This window comes from Sinohyriopsis cumingii, chromosome 1 (genome assembly GCF_028554795.1).
Source record: "Sinohyriopsis cumingii isolate HCF-2022 chromosome 1, ASM2855479v2, whole genome shotgun sequence".
NCBI classification, from domain to species: Eukaryota; Metazoa; Mollusca; class Bivalvia; order Unionida; family Unionidae; genus Sinohyriopsis; species Sinohyriopsis cumingii.
In genome coordinates this window covers 104779631-104794806 of record NC_142961.1, presented here as the reverse complement: position 1 = coordinate 104794806, position 15176 = coordinate 104779631, and the positions used below count along the sequence as shown (strand labels likewise).

General features: G+C 33.3%; 1 protein-coding gene across 2 annotated transcripts in view; it reads left to right on the top strand.

Annotated features, from left to right (window-relative positions):
- Window positions 1-15176, top strand: part of LOC149807491 (coiled-coil domain-containing protein 178-like) — an 83741-nt gene that overhangs the window by 47774 nt on the left and 20791 nt on the right. For both annotated transcript variants that reach the window (XM_089967133.1, XM_089967123.1), the window contains exons 13-16: window positions 2212-2395; window positions 4860-4991; window positions 8703-8795; window positions 12380-12493. In XM_089967133.1, coding sequence (XP_089823259.1) covers window positions 2212-2395; window positions 4860-4991; window positions 8703-8795; window positions 12380-12493 — 523 coding nt within the window. The remainder of the gene's footprint in view (window positions 1-2211; window positions 2396-4859; window positions 4992-8702; window positions 8796-12379; window positions 12494-15176) is intronic.

The window sequence follows — 15176 nt, the reverse complement described above, 5'->3', positions numbered from 1 at the left end:
TACAAGAGCATTACTCAAACCATACAAGATATTTAAATGAAATTCAAAGTATTTATGTCAAAAATATGCATAGAAGTACCTTAATATTGATATTTCAGTTGCCTGCATTCAGTATTTGTCATACCTACTGTAGTTTGAAACACGACAATGGAAGTGGAAGTGTTGCATCAACAAATTGTTTTGGTTTTGTTAAAGTTTTCATTTGCATTTGTTTGCTAGAATCCTTGATAGGTTCATACCTGGCATAAATCAATATGAAGCTAGGACAATTCATTATATGACATGCTCACTTTCCTCTTTTACATTGTGGTCAAGGTCGCAATCATAGAAAAATTTTGTGAACATTTTGGTAAACATGTTTTCTTTTGTTTATATTGATAAACTGCTCAATAGATGCTCATGATACTTGGCATAAATCATCATGAAGTAGAACATTTAATTAAACAACATGTTTTCTTTTGTTTATATTGATAAACTGCTCAATAGATGCTCATGATACTTGGCATAAATCATCATGAAGGTAGAACATTTAATTAAACAACATGCTTGATTGCTGCTTGGAGTATAAGGTCATGGTCACAGTCATATAATATTTTAAAGGTTTTGGGTAACATGTCTTAATTTGACTACACTTCCTAAGTAATTTTAATGTATTTTCTTCATACTTAGCATGATCATTATGAAGCTAAAACAGTTCATTCTATTACATGCTTATTTGCCCTTTTATCTTGGTGTCAAGGTCACAGTGATGAAAACTTTATTTGAAGGTTTTGGTTAAAGCTTTTTCAGTGTTTTGTATTTCCAATATCATAAGATGGAATTTGTTCTTTATGCCTTTGCTGAGTCATTATGAAGATGAAAGAATTGATTCTATGATTTCTTTGCTTAACCTTTGACCTTGGAGTCAAGGTCACAAATTCATGGGCTTAATGTGCTGGCCCAGGGCTTTTTGTTTATGTTACTATTGAAACAAACTGTAGCATAACTAGTATGAAAATTGTGAGTGCTGCACCATAGGGTACTTGCATGTATAGTATAAAACCTGAGAGACAATCTTTATATAAGTCAGGAACATGGGTGATATGTCATCTGTAGGTGATTCTTGTTTTCATTCTTTCTTGGTGCCCAGATACGATATAACTCTGCAACCTGGTCACAAAATGCATATATTTATTGCATGATTATAAAATTTTAACAAAAGTGTAAAAATTAAGCATGCAGACTGTTTCAGAAAAAGACATTGGCAAGAATTTATCAATGGTATTATTTGTTAAAATGTTCCCATATGCAGTTTCTTAATCATATTTCAATGTTAGAGGTTAATTTGAAATCATTTTCTTGTGTGCTTTTTAAACTAATAGATCATTAAAATTTTGTTTGGTATTGTTGCCCAGTTATTTTGTTACCAAGATACAGAGATGTGATTTTCAATTCTTTTGGCAAGGCAAATACATAGAGGAAATATTTATTTTTTCCTTCATAAATACCAGATATATTTCATCATGTAGTACAAAAACATGATATTTTAACAAGTGAGCTTTTCAACCAAATGAATTCATTATAGTATGTGTGTGTTATTTGGATTTTTAACTTAGCTTTAACAATTGTTCAGTCATATCGCTATAATGTCCTGAGTGTGGCAGTTTATGGTGATGTCTAGCACTGGAGCATCATGCCACAGATATGTAGCACGATGTTCCATCCAGTCACATTATCCTGATACCAGGCCAACCATGTTGTGATAAGTCTTTGATATGACTCGGCTGGGGTTTGAACCCACTACCTCCTGTATCCGAGGCAGATGCTCTAACCACTAACAAACAGAGGGGTAAAAAAAAAATGATAGAATAATGGAGGATGTTATTTCTTTTGCTCAACAGGTATGATGCAAGTCATTTTAAATATTACAAGTATTTCAGTTTATGATGACAATTTTGAGAGGAACCAGCTAGAAGGAATTATTATTTACTTAATTTTTAGAACTAATTTGTAGAACAAACAACTTAGACCCTGATCTGTTGACACATTATGCTTCAGTAGTTTAAGATCTATGTTGTTGTCAGTTAGACTCAACTTATAAGCAAGTATATATGGTTGGTAAATATAAATAAATTGATTGATGTATAAATAGATCCTATTTTACTTTTACCTTGATGCATGTTTCTGTAATATACTTGAGGTCACTATAGCAGGTTTGAATGTATCTTGCAGTGAACAGCAAAAGGTGAAGGATGAGAAGAACTTGGCACGTATTACACGAGAGAAAATGAAGCTACAACAGCAAATGAGTGTCATGATGGAAGACTTCAACAAAATTTACAATATCAATCAGACGACACGTGAGCAGCTGCACTTTGAGCAACATAAAGCCTTCAAAACAGAGGAAAGCCTTAAGGTTAATGCAGATTTTCACTCATCAGTGTTCTTCTAAGAAGTAACATTTGTGAAGATGTTTGTGCACAATCAAATTTTTGCTAAAATCAATAGTTAGGTTTTACCGGACCTGAAGCCATGTATGAGTGTATGGTACGGTGCTATGTGGTTGTGTATCAGGGCTTATGCATTGTGCATCAATAAACATCACTCTGTTCTTTTTAATTTCCATATGAAGAAACTTCTTGGTATGTTTTCTACCAAAACTGGCAGAGACTGTTGCATAGTATGGACTTTCAAGTTCATACAAGTAATGTCAATTGACATTGTTGCTGAAAATAGAAAAAATCCATTTTTGTGACTTCTCAATAGCCACTTATCTGCAACAAATTCTAAGAAACTTCATGCTGTCAAAAAATCTTCAGCTCTTATTCAGTGATCTCAGTCTCCATTCAAATAGGTTGCAACTATAGCTGAGAATATGCCTTTTATGTGAATTTTGTCTCTGAAACCATTAAGGAATATTCCACTGTGTCTGAGGATGGAGGAAAATGAAAAATACTTTTTTGGGGGTACCACCAATTGAAAGGAATTAAAATTGTGCCGAAAAAAAGGTTCATTTCTCACCCCTATTAAAAATAAACCTCATTTTTCTGGTGAATTTAAAAGGAATAGTCTTCTAACTACCATAAAGTAGTATATAGCTTTTCTGAGATCCACTTAAAGTTTTGCTGGGGCCATGCATCAAGATGTTGGAGTCCTCTAACAGTATAAAATTAACCTCATATCTGTCCATCAGTCTGTCTGTCTGTGTGTCTGTCCATTCTGATGTCTTGAAACTACAAGAACTCTGATCTCCTTAGACTTAATTGGCATCCATTTGGTAGGCAAATTGCTTTCTACATGTGGTAAATGTGCCCTTTTTAAGGTTTCATTTTTTTAGGTCCAAATTTGATGGAGTTATTGCCCTCGTTTTACAAGTTTTATATCTCTACTATAGTCAGTCCTTGTAATCTGCATAGTTCATTCAATATTCAACATTTTCTGAGGCATTATTTTTTTTGCATTTTCTCACAGACCTACACATGTCTTTCTTGAGAGGGGTGGTGTTGTCTTGTCAACAATTTGGCTTGTAACAATTAAGTTCATGTCTGTACATGGGATGTTGCTTGTAATCAGCACAGCTCAAGAACAATTCAACATATTCTCATGTAATTTGGTACGAACTTTGCTACAAACACATAGATGTGTCTTTTATGGGTCTTGTCCGAGCTGCTCATTTTTAGATGGAGTTATAGCCCATTACAGTTAGCTTCATGTTGATCATAACTGACATACTGTAGCTCAAGAACTATTCAACATATCCTTATGCAGTTTAGTATAAACATTATGTCTTAGATTTGTGCCTTTTATACATTTAGTCTTGTCTACCATATGTTTGGAAAGAGTTATACCCCTTGGCATGCCAAAAATTATGTCTTTACATGGAAGCTTTGAATGCTGCTTTTAATCAGCATTACTGAAGAACCATTCTATTTATGTATGTTTATAAGATACTGTTTCATAATGAGGTTCATTGAATGGTAAAATATGTCACTGGATGATGGTGAGGTGTAGCATTTAATGTTAATTCTTCATTACATTAATGTAATACCCCATGAATACTCATATAATAGACTTTATTCTATACTTAAGTGTGTGAAATATAGAGATTTATTGGTGAAATAATTTTCATTTATTTTCAGTCCTATATCCTTATATTCTCACATGTAAAAAATATGTCCTTATATTTTCACATGTGAAAAATATGTCGTTATATTTTCACATGTGAAAATAAAAGATATCCCATCATGCAGTGTGATGCTTGATTGTGTGTTTCCCACAATAGTTGTACCTGTAGAAATAAAAACAAGTACTCTGTGAGCTAGAACGAAGAAAAAACCCACCTCACATTACAGACATAGAAATCAATCATTGATAAAGAAATTTGACCAGATGCCATTCGCATCCCTCAGAAGTTATTTGCCCTTGTTTCCTTTACAGCACTGATAAACCCACTGAAATGCATTGTTGAATCAGGCTCGCATTGTTTTCAGATAGGGTCAAATAGTTTACAGAATGACAAAAATGTAATTAACTATCACAGTTTAAGTCAACCCAATCCTACCACTTTCTTAGGTTATATATATTTATTTGATCAGCTTTTGAAAATGAGGTGAATATATGAAAAAGGGTAGGGGTGAACATGGCGTACCAGAGAGTGAGTTTAATCTTTTAAACTTTGATTCTAGAGCAAGTTTGGCATATAATAAAAAGAAAATTTTCTTTTCCCATGTTGATACTAAAAATGATATGTTTTAACATGTGGCTTCATCATTTATTAACTATTGCATTTTTTGCTACCACACAATTAAAAATATCGTCTATTAGCATAGGAAAGACAATATCCTCTGTGTATTTATGACAAACATATGCATTTACCATAGGCCACGGCAGAGAGTTTTCGGAAACAGATGATGGATGAAACTCACACCAAAACTATTTTGGAGGCACGTATCAAGGCTGACTCTACAGAGTTTGAAAAGGCCCGAATAGATATCAGGGAAAAGAGAAACAAGGTATGTTGAAGTTTTTATAACATAAAAGGACCTGAATCACTGTAATGGTCAGTGCATAGTTCTCTTGATGTTCTTTTGTTGTTTAAATGTCCAGGATGGATCCAAATGAGCATTTCTTGGACTTTTTGGACAAGAGTTTGTGGTTTCTACAGAAAGTTGTTGACATTGTATTTCAAGGATGGGAGTGGGTTGGCTTTATATTTTTTTGGGTGCCTTTTTATAGAGTTTTGCAACATCTTTAATATTTATCTTTTTCTCACAGTGTGTTAACCTTAATATTCAGACCCTTCTTTTTCCAGGAAAGCATATTTTAAAAATGTTTCATAAGTTTAAATAGTACACCATATGTGGAGTTTATCGTTGAGGTAACTTAAAAGCATTTTTAAAGCAAAATAGGAATTATGTTTCAGATTTTCAGAGGTAAGAATATTTGAATAGATGTATATTATTTTTGGTGATACATTCTGTTGTCAAAGACAATCTTTACATCATGAAACAATATTGATGTTAGAACTTGGTCACACTTGCAGACAAGTTTCTAGCATAACTTATCACGAGTGGGTCTACATGTAATAATGAATAGACTGTCATAGTTTTACAAACAAAAAGAAAAACAAACACTGGAAATGCAAGCAATATTTAATTTTTTTTTATAAAACATTAAAAAATTATCACAGAGGTGTTCTTTATTGACAAAAAAGTTTGCCTAGATCTCTACCTGTGAGCATTGTACATGTCTGGCACAATACTGTGACAATATAAATATTAATTTTCATGACAAAATATTAAGGATAATTGAAAATTTTGATTAGCTCATGAATTATATAGACAGAAGAAAAGTAATTGTTTTAGTAGAGATATTTGTGTTTATGTTCGGTTGGAGAGATTTGTCTTCCACTTATGAAAATACACCCACTCGATGAAGTATATCCATTATTCACACAGAGTAAGCAAATATTCTCTCTTTATTATGAAAAACAGTATCTGTTTTTTCTTGCTATATTGTAAAGTAAACTACTTGTGGCCACATTTAATGCACCATTTAGTGTGCATTTAATTATATATATTTTTCACACTTAAGGGAAACATCAGCTGTATATCACCACAGAAATTGGTGACCAAAATTGTAAAAAATGAACAGTATATCTTTGATCATTTCATTTTGAAAGGGTAATGGTTTTGTTACTTGAGAATCTACACTTAATCTTTGATCTAACCTTTTATTGATATTTTTACTGGCAAGAACCAATAATGATTGATACATGTAATCTCATGTTGTCATTGCAGTATCTACTGATGTTTATGAATAATTAGCTATAGCCTTTACATTATATAGCTCATAAACAATATCAATAAAGACTGACCAGTTAATGTTTTGGGGAGGGGTGGCTATGATTTTCTCTCCAATTAGGAAATTTCTTTTTTATCTCAAGATAAATTTTTCTCAGCTAGTGTGATTGATAGAATATGTTCTTATTGTTGGCAGACAAGTGCAACGGTATATTTCTTAAAGTTATCTAGGAGCTTGAATTATTTTTCTTCAAAAGATCTGAGTTAAATGGTATATCCCTTGATGAGTGCCCTTTATTATGTCAGTCCCTGTCACAAAGCACATGAACATTTTAAAATTAGAAGCCATAATGATATTTCCTTATCCAATAAAATTTTATATTGGTACATGCCAAAGTGTAGACCATAGACCAATGGTCAAATAGTCTTATTGTTTCATTATAGTAAACAAATTAAAATAAAATATTTATTTCCTTACTGATAGTTTGATCACACCTTTGAGCCAACTACACTAATCCGACCTAAACTTAAATTACCTGGACAGTAAATTCCCTGTAAAATTCAGTGATAATGTTATTGGTTTCAGTTTCTTAAGTAATATCATTAAGGAGAGCATTTGACTAAGTTTGTTACTCTATAGCTTGCAGTTTAAAACAAAACTTTGATGTTTTTATTTCAATAACATTTTGTGTTGAGATTCTATCATTATTGTTTGATCGATACTTCTGTTGTTATCTTTATTAACAAGCACAAAGAAGGAATGATACATGTGATTGCTGGTCACTACAATATCTACTGATGTTCAATAACAGCAGGACAATGACCTAAGAAATGAACAACCTCATTTCCCAACTGGTATCCACATTAATTTGATCTCATCTCAGAGAATCTTGCCTTCATTTCAGCCTTGACTAGAATTGCCTAGATAGTAGATTCAGTTTCCTCTAGACATATTTAATCAGCATGCAGTAACTTTGCCAGTCAAGTGGTTTTTGATGTAATGTTACAATGGCTGTCATAATTAAATAAAATAAGAATGAACTGTTTATCAGAGGTGTAAATTGACAATGAAATATAATGCCATTGTAAATGAGGAAGATCATGGTCATCAGTTAACTGGACACTGAAGATCACAATCACCATGGGGGTCCCAGGTGGTCAAGAGATACAAAACACTCACCTTTACTGACCACTGCCATCTCGCCTCTGTCCCCATGGGTTTGAGTCTCAGGCTTGGCCAATGTAGGTATGTGAAAAAGCTTGCCAGTAGCTTCCAGTGGGTCAGCGGTTTTTCCTAGGGTTTCCTAGGTTCTTCATCCACCTGCTAAGCTAGCTGCCATTTATAGCCTATCATGTGCTGAAAAATGGCATTAAACCCACAACAACAACAATGAACCATGTAACCTCTATGTCTCTCTCTCTCTCTCTCTCTCCAACAGCTACATAAAAATATGTACCTGAATATACATGATTGTAGATACCAACACAACATTATTTCATCCATCTCTCTCATATGTGCATTCACTAATAAAAACAAATGTATTTATGATTTCGTTTATTTTTTTTAATTGTAAAAGTAATTAGATTTATGAGGGTAATGTTGCTGTAAGAATATAAGCTGCATGTGAATCTGGCCATCTTGATCAGATGTTGTTGAGCTGGTTGAATGGAGTATCTGTCTACACTACACGAAAGTTTCTGAGTTATTAATAAAATAATTCATGATTTTTACTTAATACTGTGAAGAAGTAAACCTTTTCAAGAATAAATGCTCATTAAGGTAGCATTAAACAGTTTTTGAGCATGTAAATGCTCATTGAGGTACCACTAAATAGTTTTTGAGAATGTAAATGCTCATCAAGGTAGCAGTAAACAGTTTTTGAGGATGTAAATGCTCATTAAGGTAGCACTAAACAGTTTTTAATCATGTAAATGCTCATTAAGGTAGCATGAAACAGATTTTGAGGATGTAAATGCTCATCAATGTAGTGGTCAACAGTTTTTGACTCATATCAGCATTTAGAAAACCCTCACATATTTGCAGCTATTTTCTTCCCAAACAAAACTCCATAGGCATCAATATTAATATATTTTCAAAGTCATTGGAGAATGGAGACTCCGTAAAAGAGTTGGAGAGGCACAGCTGGAGAGACACCCAACCCTGCAACATGTGAAAATCACTCAAATGTCTGATGTACAACCTGAAAAGGAACCTTTAATGAACATAATCAGACATATTACATGTATGATTCAGTAATAATTGCATCTAGGTATTGCTTTAATGAAGAGAAAAATGGATCATAAACATTTTTAAGCAGAAAAATGATTCCATCATTAAGCTCTTGAGCTGGTTTGTTATACATGGTGTTTAAGATATTTGCCTCTACACTGATTGTAGGATGTTTTTTATTCTACTTATAGGCTCAGAAAGTTGCTGATGAAGTTACTCAGGCTGTTAGTGTAGTGAAAACAAAAGTGGAAAAACTAAGAAAAACTAAGGAAGAGAAAAACATAGTAAGTAAGCAGAAAGCATTGGGTTTCCTATAAGTGAATGTCAAAGTATCTTTGGCATTAGAATTAATTAACTTTATAGATTGCTCTATACTTCATTTGTTTTATAAATTACTTTAAATTTGTTTATTTTTGTGAGTATCACATTTCATAAAGTTTAAGAAAATTACATTTTTGTCCATACTTGAAATTTGTGCATTAGAAAAAGGGTATTATTGTTCACACAGAAGACTCATTGTTCATTGAGCTTTTATTTTTGTTTCATAGCTACCATGAAATCCATGAAATTTGGTATCCCATGACATTTTGTTTCCCCATGACAATTGGTGTCCAACAAAAATTGATATCATATGACAATTGGTGTACAGCAGAAATTCATATCTCATGACAGTAGGTGTCCAGTGATAACTGATATCCCATGACAGTTGGTGTCCAACAAAAATTGTTATCCCATGGCAATTGTTGTCCAACAAAAATAGATATCCCATGACAGTTGGCATCCAGCAGAAATTGATATCTCATGACAACTGGTGTTCAATGATAACTGATATCCCATGACCATTGGTGTCCAACAAAAATTGATATCCCATGACAACTGGTGTACAGCAGAAATTGATATCTTGTGACAACTGGTGTCCAGTGATAATTGATATCCCATGATGTTTGGTGTCCAACAAGGATTTATATCCCATGACAATTGGTGTCCAACAAAAAATTTATATCACACTACAATTGGTGTCCAACAAAAATTGATATTCCATGATAATTGGTGTCCAACAAAAAAATCGAAATCCCATGATAATTGGTGTCCAGCAGAAATTAATATCTCATGGCAACTGGTGTCCAGTGATAACTGATATCCCATGTCAATTGGTGTCCAACAAAAATTGATATCCCATGACAATTAGTGTACAGCAGAAATTGATATTCCATGACAATTGGTGTCCAACAAAACATTTATATCACACTACAATTGGTGTCCAACAAAAATTGTTATCCCATGGCAATTGTTGTCCAACAAAAATAGATATCCCATGACAGTTGGCATCCAGCAGAAATTGATATCTCATGACAACTGGTGTTCAATGATAACTGATATCCCATGACCATTGGTGTCCAACAAAAATTGATATCCCATGACAACTGGTGTACAGCAGAAATTGATATCTTGTGACAACTGGTGTCCAGTGATAATTGATATCCCATGATGTTTGGTGTCCAACAAGGATTTATATCCCATGACAATTGGTGTCCAACAAAAAATTTATATCACACTACAATTGGTGTCCAACAAAAATTGATATTCCATGATAATTGGTGTCCAACAAAAAAATCGAAATCCCATGATAATTGGTGTCCAGCAGAAATTGATATCTCATGGCAACTGGTGTTCAGTGATAACTGATATCCCATGTCAATTGGTGTCCAACAAAAATTGATATCCCATGACAATTAGTGTACAGCAGAAATTGATATTCCATGACAATTGGTGTCCAACAAAACATTTATATCACACTACAATTGGTGTCCAACAAAAATTGATATTCCATGATAATTGGTGTCCAACAAAAAAATTGAAATCCCATGATAATTGGTGTCCAGCAGAAATTGATATCTCATGGCAACTGGTGTTCAGTGATAAATGATATTCCATGTCAGTTGGTGTCCAACAAAAATTGATATCCCATGACAATTAGTGTACAGCAGAAATTGATATTCCATGACAATTGGTGTCCAACAAAAATTAATATCCCATCACAACTGGTGTACAGCAGAAGTTGATATCTCATTACAAGTGGTGTCCAGTGATAATTGATATCCCATGACATTTGGTGTCCAACAAAGATTTATATCCCATGTTAATTGGTGTCCAACAAAATTTGTATATCACACTACAATTGTTGTCCAGCAAAAATTGATATCCCATGACAATTGGTGTCCAACAAAAATTGATATCCCATGACAATTGGTATCCAACAAAAATAGATATACCATGACAAATGGTGTCCAGCAGAAATTGATATAATGACAACTGGTGTCCAGTGATAACTGATATCCCATGACATTTGGTGTCCAACAAAGATTTATATCCCATGACAGTTGGTGTCCAACAAAAAATGTATATCGCACTGCAGTTGGTGTCCAACAAAAATTTATATCCCATAAAAACTGGCATCCAACAAAGAAATCTATCCCATAAAAATTGGTGTTCACTAAAAATTGATATCCCATGAAAATTGGTGTCCAACTAAAATTTATATTCCATGACAATTGGTTACCAACAAAATTGATATCCCATAACAATAGTTTTCCAACAAAAATAGATATCCCATGACTATTGGTGTCCAGCAGAAATTGATATCTCATGACAACTGGTGTCCAGTGATAACTGATATCTCTTGACAATAGGTGTCCAGAAAAAATTGATATCGCATTTCAGTCTGTGTACAGCAGAAATTGATATCTCATGACAACTGGTTCCAACAAAAATTTATATTCCATGACAATTGGTGTCCAGCAGAAATTGATATCTCATGACAAGTGGTGTCCAGTGATAATTGATATCCCATGACATTTGGTGTCCATGAAAAATTTATATCCCATGACAATTGGTGTCCAACAATTTTTTTTTATATCACACTACAATTGGTATCCAGCAAAAAATTGTATCCCATGACATTTGGTGTCCAACAAAAATTTATATCCCATGACAGTTGGTGTCCAACAAAATTTGATACCCATGACTAGTGGCCAACAAAAATTGATATCTCATGGCAATATATCCCATGACAGTTGGTGTTCTAACAAAAAAAATTATGCCATGAAAAATGATCTACCATGAAAACTGGTATCCAACAAAATTTGATATCCCATGAAAATTAGTACCCCAAGAAAAATAGTTGATTTACAGTATTTAAAACCTGACCATGTTAGATACCATATATATTCTTGTATAAATCAAGTCCATCTGCAAACTACACAGACTCATATCTGCATTCACATAATGCACTGGCAGATCTGGGTCTATGTAGACTGTAGTTTGTTAGGAATAATCACTGGAACAAGCATCTTTGACCCTGATCTGTTATTGCATTTTATGGCAGTTGATTAGGGTATGTGTTGTTTGCAGTTGAACTTGTCTTATAAGCAAGCATATATGGTATATTCCAGAAGTATTATTGATAAGCAGTCATGGCTGCTGTTCATAGACCAATGTGGGGAAAGTGTCATGTATCCAACTTGACACTTTATTTCTGTTTTTGGTGTGTTTGTTTGTGTAAATCAATTTTAATACAAGTATTGAAATTCATCTTTTATGGATTCATGAAGTCTGAACAATTTTACAAATTGTTTACAAATATTGTCCAACCACACAAGAGGGTGCAGTAATACATAATTAGTTCCTTTCTAGCATTGTGATCTAATAACTTAAAGTTTATTGAATCACATGATGTGATTTAAACCAATCTAAGTGCTTGTTACATGAACTTGGTAAAAATATTTAATTATATCAAAATTATGGATGAGATGACCTACTTTGTTAGAATGCTGCTTACTCCTAATTCTTTTTTCTTCAACATTGCCAGATGATGTCTGACTTGGCAGAACAGATCAGGGAAACGAAGAAACAGCAGGAGGAGTCAGAAAAGAGATTTAATGAAAGAATCGCACAAATTCAGCCCAACTATGACCATCACAAGGTAAAGAGAAACATAATTACTTACTTTTAAACATGTTTATTAAAAAACTTTGTCCAAACAAAATAGTACTTGCATAATATTTTGGGGATTCAGTAGAAAGCATGTGCTTATTAGAGAATTGTCTCCCAGCTGTAACAAAAAAAAATATATATATATATATGCTGTATATGCATATATGCTGTATATATACTGTATGTGTGTATATATATACAGTGGAGCCTTGTTAATCCAGACTCCGTTCATCCGGAAACCTCGCTATCTGGACATAATTCAATGGGAACGGAATTCCTAAACGTTAATTTGCTCCGTTAATCAAGAAATCTGCGTTCCAGATCTGGAAATCAAAATCGGGGACCAAAGTGTAAAATTACTTTAAAACTTGTATCGATAATCCGGAAATAATCTGTCCAAAAACAAGAAAAATAGAAAAATCGTATATGAAAATACAGCCAGTCGGATAATACAGATTCACCTACGCAAATTTGGAGGTGTGCCAATGTATCAATCTCTGATTGTTAAAATTCTAGTGGTATGTTAAAGTTATCCATTAATCACGTGATCATGTGTGGAAAAACTACGTAGCATGACCATGTTGTAACCAGCGATTGTATAACCATGTCTGTTTTAGCTAGTCGCCAACGGGGTGTTAATAATTAAATAATCACACTGGGATCAAATTGTCCACGCTTTTTGACATAACATATGGTAAATAAATTAAGTGTGTTATTAAGCCTCTTTGTTGTTTACCAATTGTATGTAACAGTCATAGTTTATTGATGGCTGTACAAATACAGTTAATTGATTTAAGGTGTGGACAGTACAGGGCTTCATATCAGAATAAAATGTGGACGTCAATTATCAGCTCATTAGCAACAATAACAGCTGTAAAATGCGACTAATAGAAATGACTGCATTTCATTAGTTTACTGTAACATGAGATATCAGTTTGTATTCATTGTACATTTTACATATATTATGGCGACACCATCAAGCAAGCGTAGACGAGTAGAGATACCAGCCAGCATAAAAAAGATTTGCCAGCACAAAGATCACCCAAAAGCTGCCATTCAAGATATACACCAGCATATTATGGCTTATTCATCCTTAGTCATTGGCATGTCAGCAGTTGCAGACATCATAAAAAAAACATGGGCAAATGATTTTCCATACCTGCCGACTTAGCAGACCTAACTCGCGCTCGCCACGCCAAATATCAGCAAGTCGATGATGCCCGTCTTCTTGTGGTTCTCAGACATGTGGACCCACCAAGCCGCCGTCACCGATGAAATGCTCATTGCCAAGGCAAAGATACTCGGAGACCAACTCGGCATCACTGACTTTGCCTATTCTCGTGGTTGGCTACAAAATTCCAAGAATCGGCGGGGCATCAAAGGCAAATTGTATGAGGGAGAAGCAGAGAGTGTCGACATTGTCTAAACTTATATTTACTGTACATGTATGTACAATCGCATGTTATAATAATATGAAATAAACACACGTCAGTAGAAGTATTCATTAATTTATTTCAATCATTATTGAATATACAGTACAATTACAGCTAGCATATACATGTACATGTATACGGTGTGATGACATCATAAAATAAAAATGTGCATGATTCAATTATCCAGAAAGCTCATTAATCCGGACATATTCACTGGGAATGAATGTGTCCAGATTAACGAGGCTCCACTGTGTGTGTGTATATATATATATATATATATATATATATATATATATATATATATATATATATATATATATACAGAATATTATTGATAATAGTAATTGTTACCAGAAAAAAGCAAAGGTGATGCAAAATGTTGGCATTTTTTAATGGACTAATTATTTAGATGGCATAATTAAAGTTTGTACAGACATGAATATTTTCATGTTGTTTTCTATAAGAATATGTAGGGTTGCCAACAAATAAGGCTTCATTTGTAAGAGCAAAAGAGAGTGTATTACAGATGTGATCTTCAAATCAGAATATTTTGGACATTATAAAAGAATGTATTTTGCCATCCCAATTTCATCACAGGAACTATACTTGGTATCAGATAAATGATTAAAATATAAATCTTAACTGAAACTTAGCATGCATGACCTGTGATATTTTATCATGTCCATAACAGTAGCAAGGAGTGACAATTTTTGGTTGTTGTAAACCCATGTAGGCTTTGAATACATGCAATGAGCCATCACACATCAATAGGTTGAAATTACTGAATCAATTTTGCTTATAATGGCAAAAGTTCCACCGAGCTTCATGACACCATTGTGCCGGACATTCACTTTAGGTTGTATCATTACTCATCATTCATAAGGGTACATACTCCCGTATTTTACAGTTTTTCTAAATGTGGTCAGCATTATCAAACATTGATACAATTACAAAATTTAACATTTTTTCAAAGACAATTAATCCAGTATGAACTTAAAACATTTTAAACAATTTAATTTCTGTTGTTGTAAACCCATATATCTAAAAAAAATGCTTACCAGATCACAGTATTCAATCTCTCTTTGTATTTGTGTATTCTGTATTTGTATTTGTATCTGTGTCAGTATATTATGAATTTGTATCTGTATTTGTGTTTGTACCTGTATTTGTATATTCTATATTTGTATTTGTATCTGTATTTGTTTATTCTCTTTTTGTGGTTGTATCTGTATTTGTATA